This window comes from Mus pahari, chromosome 4, assembly GCF_900095145.1.
Source record: "Mus pahari chromosome 4, PAHARI_EIJ_v1.1, whole genome shotgun sequence".
NCBI lineage: Eukaryota > Metazoa > Chordata > Mammalia > Rodentia > Muridae > Mus > Mus pahari.
In genome coordinates, this window is record NC_034593.1 from 56,259,883 (window position 1) to 56,270,888 (window position 11,006).

Sequence of the window (11,006 nt, forward strand, 5' to 3'; positions counted from 1 at the left end):
TGATCCACTTAGACTTGAGCTTTGTACAAGGAGATAAGAATGGATCGATTCTCATTCTTCTACATGATAGTCGCCAGTTGTGCCAGCACCATTTGTTGAAAATGCTGTCTTTGAGAAAAGATATTCTTGATGAATAAACTCTGCCCCTAATTGCAGGGAAAAAGTCGTCTTTAATGGTCAGGTTTAGAGGTATTGTTTTCATAAAGAAATAACTGGATACAATCATAGGCCAGTTATTTTGTGGATGTGTCTTTAGTTGATTTCCATTTCTTTCATGAACTTTAGGCAGAACTACAGTAACATTCTTCTCATTTCACTTGGACCATCAAGTGAGACATGATACTGACTTATTGTATTATTTGTGATATTCATGTTGATAACTCAAGTAAGGCGTGACTTGAGGCACCTCTAAAGTTGCTAAATTTTATCAGATGTGGTAGCATATACACTTGGGAGCTAATGCAATTGGATAATGTCTAGTTCATAGCTAGCAACGATTAACAGTGAAACCCTACTCAAAAACAAGCAAAGACAGAAAAATTTGCTATTTTACATTGCATAAGTAATAAGTGTTATGAGGGAAGATACTCTGTGACAGTATAAATAAAACTTGCTTCTTATCTTTCATTCTCTCATTTTAGCATCCACTAATATTTCATGTCCTAATTTCCTATTGTTATGATGGCTGAAAATGATTCTTTAACATCTCCAGCTTTATTACTTGATAGTCTATCATAAATCCTATCTGTAACCTCTATCACCCACTGCAGTTCTCCTTTCCTGTCATTTTTTTCTGGTTTTTCTGGTGTCCCAATATGTACTGTAGTAAGGTGCAGGCTGCAGTGCACATAGGCTAGTGGCAGCCAGATCTCTGAGTAATGAACAACTTAGCAGTTTGGTATTCAGTTGCACCTGCTGGTGAAAGACTGGGACTGTAGCTATTTAGCATGATAAGACAAGAGGGTCCCAAGGCCAAGGCCAGCCTAGGCTACAAAGTAAATTCATGCCTGTTTGGTTAACTTACTGAGATCCAAGTAAAAATAGAAAATAAAGGAGTGCTTCGTATATAGGTCAGTGGCAACGAGCTGTCTTAGTATGTGTGCTGCTCTAGGTCCAATCCCAAGTATTACTCAGGGCTTTTTAGTAGCCTAGAACTGAGACTAGTAAAGGAGAATTTCTTAGAGTGGCTTATCTGAAATAGTCTGGGTTGCTGAACAGTGGCTGACTACACCCGGGACAGCCCAATCGCCTGGTAGCTAGCTGTTCAGACCTCAGCTGTTGAGATAACCCCAATTGTCCTAGTCTTATATACTGAGGACCTTGAGGATTCCTGGAGAGCCATGGTCTGAAGTCCACATTAGAAGGCTGAAAAGACTGTTCATCAGTGAAGAACAATGTTAGCAGCAGTGACCACATAAATAAACTCACAGCAAAACTTAAGTCCCATAATCAGAAAAGCAAATTTTTTCCCTTGGATCTTCTTGTATCTGCATATCATGGGAACATGATGACAACAGATAACCTACTCAAGAGAATCTATTCCACTTGTGCCCAGTGGCTTATCTCTTAGTTGATTCCAGACTCAGTCACACTGAGAGCTGAGATTAACCATCACCCCATGACACCATGACAGGAATTTAGAACACAGAGAGAGCGAGCTTCTGAACATTTTTCTTTGATTTAATTCTATTCCCTATCTATCTATCTATCTATCTATCTATCTATCTATCTATCTATCTATCTATCTATTTTTGTAGCCCAGGCAATCTTAGAATTGGAATCTATGTGTCCTAGGCTGGCCTCCAACTCACAGGGATGCACTAGCAAGTGTTAGGACACCAATGACACCACATCATCCATTCTTTTTTGCTGTTGCTTGCAAACGTTCTTATTTCAGTGTGTGTGTGTGTGTGTGTGTGTGTGTGTTGGGGGGGTCTATGTGTACATGTGGTTATATGCACAGAGGCCATGGGAGGATGTTTTTTTTTTTTTTTAATCAACCTCCACCTTATTCTCTTGAGACAGGGTCTCTCAGTCTCTCATTAAGCCTGAGGCTAGGTAGGTGGCCAGTAAGCCCATGTGCTTCTTTTATCTCTGTCCTCCACATTTCTGGGTTTCTAGATGGATGTGGCCACACCTGGGTTTGATGTGGATGCTAGCAATTAAACTCAGGTCTTCAGTGTTGGATAGTTCTTACCTGTTGAGTCATCTCCCCAGCCATCCTGCTCAATGACCCAGCTAAACAGCCCTGGCTGTCCTGGAACTCACTCTGTAGCAGAGAGAGAGAGAGAGAGAGAGAGAGAGAGAGAGAGAGAGAGAGAGAGAGATCAAGAGCCTCTGAACATTTTTCTTCTATTTACTTTCTTTTCTTTTTTTTTTTTTATTTTAATCTGGCCTGGAACTAAGATGTGCCTGCCTCAGCCTCCAGAGTGCTGGGATCAAAGGTGGTGACTGGCTACCATTCATTCTTACAAAAGAAAGAAAGAAAGAAACAAACAAACAAAAACCAAACAGGCAATCAAGTAAATAGAAACTAATTTCTTCAACAAGGTAGGCTTTCTGAGAAATCTACAGATTATTGTTAAAAAACTGAGGTGGGCGGATTTCTGAGTTCGAGGCCAGCCTGGTGTACAAAGTGAGTTCCAGGACAGCCAGGGCTACACAGAGAAACCCTGTCTCGAAAACCCAAAAAAACCTGAGGTGGTGGCACACGCCTTTAATTTTAGCATTTAGGAGACAGAGGCAGCTGGATATAACTTTGAGGCTAGCCTCCTCTGCAGAGTGACCTGATTTAGAAAAACAACAAAACCAAAATAAAACAAAAAACCAGAAAAATTGAGCCACTACTATTTGTGACACAGTGAATTCATTACTTAAATGTATCTTGCAGTTTACAAAGAATTGAGGTTTGAGGTGGTATGTAGCCACTACTTAATGTCAGCTATCACAGCCCCGTCTGGGGGCATAGCTGATACTTTCCTTTCTGGTAGGCTTTGTGACGACGAGGGCGGGGCTTGCATGGCCCCGCCTCTGAGAGGCGGGGCCGGTTAGAGGCGGTCGGGCGGAAGCTGGAGGCAGTGGCAGCGCGCGCTTCTGTTTTCTGAGGCCGCCATCAGGTTCCGGGCTGCCGCTGTGCTCCCTCGCTTCTGCCGGTCAGGGTGTTGAGCTTCTCGCGTCCAGGCCTTGCCAGCAGTCTGCACCCGCGGCGTTGGCCCCCGATGGCCCTGTGCAACGGAGATTCCAAGGTCAGTCAGTGATTTGGCGTCTCTGCCGCCCTCCGGCAGCGGGAGCGAGGCCTGGGGGTCTGGCCGGCCCAGTGGCGCTGTGCGTGTGTGAGCCCGGCCTGCGGCGCGGCTTTACGGCCTCGGAGGCCCTTTGTTGGCTTTGCTAGTGCGTGGATCCGAGCGGCGGGAGCGGCCCCCACGGCCGAAAGCATCGAGTTCCAGCGCAGAGGCGACCTGGCCGTGGGCCGCTATTCTTGGGACTTCGAGGCCCTTCAGCCGCAGGGCAGGGTCGGGCCAGGCGGGCCTGTATTCTTTCCCGCCTAGTGCGGGCCTTTCTGTCTCTCCCTTGACCGCAGCTTCTTGGTCCCGGGTGTGCTCCGTCACCCTCTTCTCCCGCCATCCTCGGAGGGGAAGAGTTAAAGGTTCTGCTCCTGCGCACACTGTCTCGTGTATTACGTGCTAGTTTTCGGGGACGTTTTCCCGCCTTTGGGGTCTTTTCTTGGGAGCCAGGTTCTCCCCGGGTGCTGGAAAAAGTTGATTAACTGCGTTAGCCAAGACGCGAGAACGTTGGGCCGTTGATGCCCGGTTGTGGCTTCCAACTCCCAGCCTTAGACGTCGTTCTTTCTTGCCTGGCCTCTGAATTGGTCCTCTTTCCCTTCCCACCTAATCGTCTTTGACCTGGAGAGCTTTCTGACCTTCACAAAGTCAATTTTGTCATCGAGAAACTGCAATGTTGAAATATAATGTACTTTAGCAAAGTGTACATCACTCTTGTGCATGATTGTGACCTAGCTTTAGAAATCTGGTTAAATTTCTCTTCGGGTGTATGAAACTCCAAACTTTTGGATAGCTGTTCTAGAGCCAGGAATAATTTCTACCCTTGCAAACATGGAACTTAAGTATCACAAACTCGCGAATGGCTGCTTAATATGTAGAAATCATTCAAAACCTGTGTTGAACAAATGAAAAAACATTGTTAGGTAGCTCCTATATTTTCAAACCTTGGCACCTGTCATAGTCTGAAGAATACGTCTCACCTTACAGTTTTGTACATTTGCCTTTAATTTTTAATCTTACAACTCACTGGAACTCATCTTTATGGTGGATGAGTTCGCTGCGGTATTATAGAACATTCTGTGTCTAGAAGAGTATTTTTACAAAATTATTTCTGTATTTTTCAACATTTTCTTTATTATTATTTTGTTTTGTTTTTTTTCGATACAGGGCTTCTTTGTGTAGTCCTGGCTGTCCTGGAACTCATTCTGTAGACCAGGCTGATCTTGAATTCAGAAATCTGCCTGCCTCTGCCTCCCAAGTGCTGGGATGAAAGGTGTGTGCCATCACTGCCCTGCTCAACATTTTCTTAAGATGATATTTTTGATCATTGTGATATATTTGAGTTTAAGGTGAATAGCTAAATTTTATGTCAAGGTCATGTGGTAGAGTGAACAACTCACAGCTGTCTGTAACTCCAGCCCAGATGATCCAACGCCCTCACTTGGTCCCTGTGGACACTGCATGCAAATGGTGCAGCCAAACATATAGGCAAAACACTGTTATAAGGATTTTAAAAATAAAATGCAGAAAACTTAAAGTAATAAAGTAATTCTTTAATTACTGGCCTATTAGAATTAACCATCATAGATGCTATTCCAGCACCATCAATGTGGAGACATACATCAGTGTAAGGCTAGCCTCCTACACACACACACACACAAACACACACACACACACACACAAGTTTATGGTGTTATTCTTGCAAGTGTGTCTGTGTACCACATGTTTATGCCCGTGTGTTCATGGAGGCCAGCAAATGACATCAGATCCCTTGGGACTGGAATTACAGACAGTTGTGAACCCATGTGGGTTCAGAGAATTGAACCTGGATCCTCTGGAAGAGCAACCAATGCAGTGCTCATTGCCTTAGAGCCATTACCCCAGCCCTTGTTTTTAAAACTTTTAACAATTCTGTACCAATATTTTATATAAATGAATGTTCTGTTTGTCTTTTTGTTACTTGGAAAGATAAATGGAAAGCAGCTAAGAAAATGCCTCCCAGGTGGCCTGTAGGCAAGTTTGTAGGTCTTTTTTTTTTTTTTAAATGTGGATAGGATGGGTTACTTTGTAGGAGGTACCGGCCCTGGGCAGGTGGACCTGGGTTGTAAAGTACTATACCACTACACTATATAGTGATTATGTTACTATGACCTAACAGCTATAGCCATGAGAATGATAATTAAAAAGCACAGAAATAAAGAACTTAAAACTGTATTATTTTTCTTTGTTCAGAAATTTGTACCACCTGTCATTGTCTAGCCCCATTTTGTCTTGTCTCTTCTGATGCTAGTAAGCTCTTGATTTTCTCATAATGGTGGCAAAGTTGAAACAAGAGCAATAAAGGGCTTCTCACTTTGCAGGCAGGCAGTCTACTGACCTACATCCTCTTCTTTGTTTCTCCTATTTCTCTTCTTCTTCCCTTCTAGTCCCTTCTCTGGATCCTCTCCCCAGTCCCAAGTCTTGCAGAAACCATGATAAGAGCCCAGACTAAAATAGTGCACTGGATTTATCATCCAACATCAGTTGCTTTTGGAACATGGGAAATTTTGTTGCATTCATGCCCACTCTTCTACTTTTGCATTATTGTCCAATATATATCTCTTAGCCCGTTTGTCCTAGTTCCCTTCTTTTCTATGATAAGGCAGTTTGACCACAGGCAACTTGGTAAGGAAAGGAGTTTGGTTTAAACACCTGGACAGTTCATCACTGAGGAAAGTCAAGACTTAAAATGTGCGGAATGGTGCTTGCAGGCTTGCTTTCTTCTTTCCAAACTTACAGTTGGCTAGCTTTCTTTAATATCCTGGGACTATTTGCCTAGTTATGGTAGTCTTTCTGTGGGCCAGGCCATTCTGTAGAATTTAGCCCTCAGAAAATACCCCCTCCCAAGCCCAAACAGATACAGGTAGTTGAGGTTTTCTTCCCCAGCCCCTCTCAACCCCTCCTCCCCCCAGTGACTCTAGGTTATGTTAAATTGGCTGTAAAAAATAAATAACACCTCTAGGTTTTGCTAAATTACTTTCTAGAGGTGTTAAAATTTTATACTTAGCAGACAGGTTTGAAAGTTTAAAATTAAGAATAAAAGTGTTCTAGGTTAGATGTATGTATTCTGTTTTTCCCAAGTAAACAGTAAGACAACTTTAAGAGATTTTAAAGTGAAAGTGGCCATACTTATATTCTAGCAGCAGGCTTTAATTACCTCATTGATATGCTTCTCAGGAATGCTGTGCCTAATGAGATGATCATATCACCTTCTGTCCAGAGGAGGCACAAGTGATGTGAATGCTGGCATAACAGGCAGCAATCAGACCTGCTAACAGAGCAGGATTGTTTTCCTTCGTGAAGGTGTACATAAAACTCAGAAGGAGTGACCATATCAGTCAGTAATGGCACCTTGCACTCATAGCTTCATGTGTCCACGAAAGGGTGCATACTAACGTCTTACACTTAAAAGAACTTCTGAATCCATACCTTAGAAATACAACATAAGTTAACAGTTTGCATTTCTGTCTGGTGGAGCTGACAGTGACTCCCTATTTTTTCAAACAGTGTAATTAAACATTTTGTTTTGTATATTTGGGGACACAGTGTGCATGTGGAGGTCAGAGGACAGCTTACAGGAATTGCTTCTCCATGTGCTTTGCTTCAGGCATCAAATTCAGGTCCTTAGGCTTGGCTACAAGTCTTTTCCTGCTGAGCCATCTTACTAGCCCCTAGTCATACAATTTTTGTAAGTAAGAATTTCTGTTTGTTTTACTTGTAGCCGGAGAATGCTGGAGGAGATCTTAAGGATGGTTCTCACCATTACGAAGGAGCTGTTGTCATTCTGGATGCTGGAGCCCAGTATGGGAAAGTCATTGACCGAAGAGTGCGGGAGCTCTTTGTGCAGTCTGAAATCTTCCCCTTGGAAACACCAGCTTTTGCTATAAAGGAACAAGGATTTCGGTAGCCTCTGATTGATATGTCGTCAATGAGATTGAGTTTAGATTTTGGAATATTTTATAATTAGTTTTCTTGGGCATTGACTTTTTCTATAAAAATCCAGTGTAATTTTGTAAGAAATTTCCTATAGCTCTGATTTGGAATTTAAAAGGAATAATTTATACTTTTAGTCTAAAAAATTACCTTGATGTTTTCAAATTTTGTTTGTTTTGATGATGTTGGGGAGTTTACCTCTATTTTCATTATACAGCTGACCACCTTGTTGAATAGTTTCTATTTTATATGATTTGTGGGTTACAGTTAAATGCAATTATAGTGATCATTTGTTCATTGCTCTTAGAGTATTTAATTAATCAAAGGAAAAATGTACAAATGGTTGGATAGAGTAGCTGAAAGGAAAGAAGTATTTATACAGAAGTTTCTTTTGTTTCCAACGCTGAAAAACTTGTTGCTAAAGGAGAAAAACCTAAGCCATATAAGGCTAATTCCAGTGGCCCCTGTCCCTAACAGGCAAGACAGCCAACGCATGTGAGACTTTTTGGTTTGACAGCTTGTACTGTTTTTTCCTTTCATATGGATTGGTGCCTCACAGTTTTTCCCTAGAAGTGACTATAATGGCCATCCTTAGTTGACTTAGACTTTTATACTACGTGAATGAAAATAAAGAAATAAAAAAGGAAGGAAATAGCTGCTCTGATGTATAGTGGAGGAGAAAGTGTATTGTAGGTAAAAGGAGAGCACAGTCAGAGGCAGGGATGTCTGAGAGAGTCCAGAGTGAACTTGACCTTGAGTCCGGTCATATAAGGAGAGTGGAAAGCTGGGAGGAGTTGCCTACCAAGAGGGACAGGACAGCCTTGGCCAAGAGAGTAAAAGTTAGACCAAAAGGGTAGTTAACAAAAAATGGCTGTGTTATGTAGGGAATGGCTGAGCTGGAGAAGTTCCTGGTAGGTGACATACCCTGAGGGATGTAGGGAGCCTGCAAACCTGTTGACCTGTTAATGAGCACCTCAGCCAGTTGTCTAGGGTTTAACACTTAATACTAGGTGTGCCATCTTTCTCTTCAAATGTCTTATTTTTAAAAATTAAACTGTGTGCGTGTATACGTGTACATCTATCTACATGTGAGCTTGAGGCAGTCAGAAGACAGTTTGTGGGAGTTGGTTTTCTCCTTCACCATATGAATCTGAAGAATCAAACTCAGGTCATCAGGATTCGTAGTAAGTGCCTTTACCTGATGAGTCGTATCACAGGACACTGAGTATATTTCCATTTTTCTTTCTTTATAAAAAGAAAACAAAACAGTCTCTTGCCTTGTAGCTCTCTCTGGCTGTTATTGAATTCAATATTGTAGAAATTTGTGGTGATTTTCTTGCAACCTCCCTCCCAAATACTAGGATTAGAGTCATGCACTATAAAGCTTAGCAATGTGGTCTGTTGTTTTCTTTTTCTTTTTCTTTCTTTTTTTTTTTTTTTTTGAGTCAGGGTCTTTATGTAGTCCAGTCTGGCCTCGAACTTGGTATGCAACTTGAGGTTAAGGTTGAACTCATGATTTTTCTGCCTCAAGTACTCCTTCTCCTCTTACTGCTCCTTCTCTTTCCTTCATACAGGTTTTCCTTCTCTGTATACCTCTGCTGCACACTCAGCTTTTCAGTGTGTGGTCTAGGCAATTTTTCTCACCCTTCTCACGTTCTTCGTCATATTCCCAGGGGTAGTTGATAAAGAACTGTCTTCCAAGTGTGTTGAGTATCAGGAACAACTACAGTATTGAGATCTGTAAAAACAGAGGGCCGTTTTTTTTCTTCAACCTATATATATATATATATATATATATATATATATATATATATATATATTTTGTTGTATTAAATAATTAAAAACTAAAAATCACATTGTTTACTGACTCCCCTTCCTATCAATCCACAGGGCTATTATCATATCTGGAGGACCTAATTCTGTGTATGCAGAGGATGCTCCCTGGTTTGATCCAGCAATATTTACCATTGGCAAGCCTGTTCTAGGAATTTGTTATGGCATGCAGGTATAGCTTATTGAATTGAATTGAGTTTGAGAGTTGACTTAATGTTTTCTTCTTTTGATTTAAATACTGTTTGTCTCTAAGATAATTTGGGCCACATACTATTGTATATTGCTATTCTGTCATGGTACTGACCTTGTAAGGAAACCTGTTCAGAAGTAATTAGACCACTTAGGAGACTACTATTTATTTGTTTGTCTTTCTGTCAGTCCATCCATCCATGCGCCCATCCATCCATGCATCCATCCATCCATTTACTTATTTGAGACAGGGTCTCACATGTACCACTGGCTAGCATAGAACATGTAATGTAAATTAGGTTAGACTTGAACTCAGAGATTGTCCTGCCACTGCCTCCCTAAGTTGTGGGATTAAAGGTGTGCTCCTTTATGTGCCAAGACTGTACACTTTTAAACAGTGAGAATTCCTGTTGTTTCTCCTAGAAACTTTCGTTTGTTGTATTCTCAATTGTCATTTTAACTATTTATTAGACAAGAACAATATTGAGCATGATGTTAGATAACATTAAACAAAAACATGCTAACCTCTGACTTAGCAAAGAAACAATTTTATTAAATAAAATCTAAAGGAATAAAAACATAAACCAGATATGTAAGTTCTCCCTTATGCTTGTAAGCCTAGGGTTATCACATTACAACATTTAAACATTGGCTTACTTGATTGGATCATCTGGAAACAGCTAGAAATCATCCTTGCTTAATGCATTATTGCATATTAGCACATTTTCTCTGTCCCCCCCATCCCCTCTCCTTTCATTCCTCTTTCCTTTTTTCCTTCTCCATCTTTCTTCTGTCTCTCTCATCTTGCTTAGGTAAAGAACTTTTTGCTGCATAGTCTAAACAACCCACAAATTGTTACTCTTCCTGCTGAAGCTTCTTGAGTACTGTAACGTTTTCGTTAAAAAAAAAAAAAGCAACCCCTCCTTCTCTCCCCACATTAGTCAGGGTTCTCTCGAGGGATGGAATTGATAAAATGAATCTGTCTTATCTATCAATCGATTGATCAAATGGGAATTTATTACAGTGGCTTACAGGCTATGGTCCAGCTAGTCCAACATTGGCTTTCTTCTAATGGAAAGTCTAAGAATCCATTAGTCTGAGGCTGGACATCTCAGTTGGACTTGAGTATACATCAGAATCCCAAAGAAGTAGTCTCTAATGCCAGTGAGGTAAGCAGAGGTAAACAGGCAAAGACCAAAGTTTGTTTCTTCATGTTGGCTGCCTGGAGAAGGTGTGGCCTAGATTTTAATGAGGACAAGGTTTCTTTACCCTCAATCTGGATTTACGGGTCTGTCTTCCTATGTCAAATGAGCCAATTAAAAATTCCTCACAGATGTGCCCAGAAACTTGATCTTCAGTTAATTTTAGTTTTGGTCAAGAATAGCCATCATACTACATTTGCTTTTAACTCAAGTATTTACTATATTAATAACTGCTAATATATATTTGTGTGTATGTATACACACACACACACATATACACATATACACATATATATGTATTATTTACTCTTAAAGGTTTCTTTTTTTTCTGTGTTAATAGCCAAGAGGCTGTAGAGATGATTCATCAGTTAAGAGCAAACACTAGGGTTTGAATCCTCACATTCACTGATGGGTAAAAACCATAGTTGGCCACTTTTGTGGTTTACAGATAAAGTTCATGCCCATTTTTCTCTTCTCTTCTCTTCTCTTCTCTTCTCTTCTCTTCTCTTCTCTTCTCTTCTCTTCTCTT

The 11,006-nt window shown here is 40.9% G+C and overlaps 1 protein-coding gene across 1 annotated transcript in view; it reads left to right on the forward strand.

Annotated features, from left to right (window-relative positions):
• Positions 1-3,067: 3,067 nt before the first annotated feature.
• The window catches only part of Gmps (guanine monophosphate synthase), a 39,021-nt gene continuing 31,082 nt past the window's right edge, over positions 3,068-11,006 (forward strand). The window contains exons 1-3 of the mRNA XM_021195484.2: positions 3,068-3,245; positions 7,042-7,223; positions 9,144-9,258. Coding sequence (XP_021051143.1) covers positions 3,219-3,245; positions 7,042-7,223; positions 9,144-9,258 — 324 coding nt within the window. The 5' untranslated portion in view covers positions 3,068-3,218. The remainder of the gene's footprint in view (positions 3,246-7,041; positions 7,224-9,143; positions 9,259-11,006) is intronic.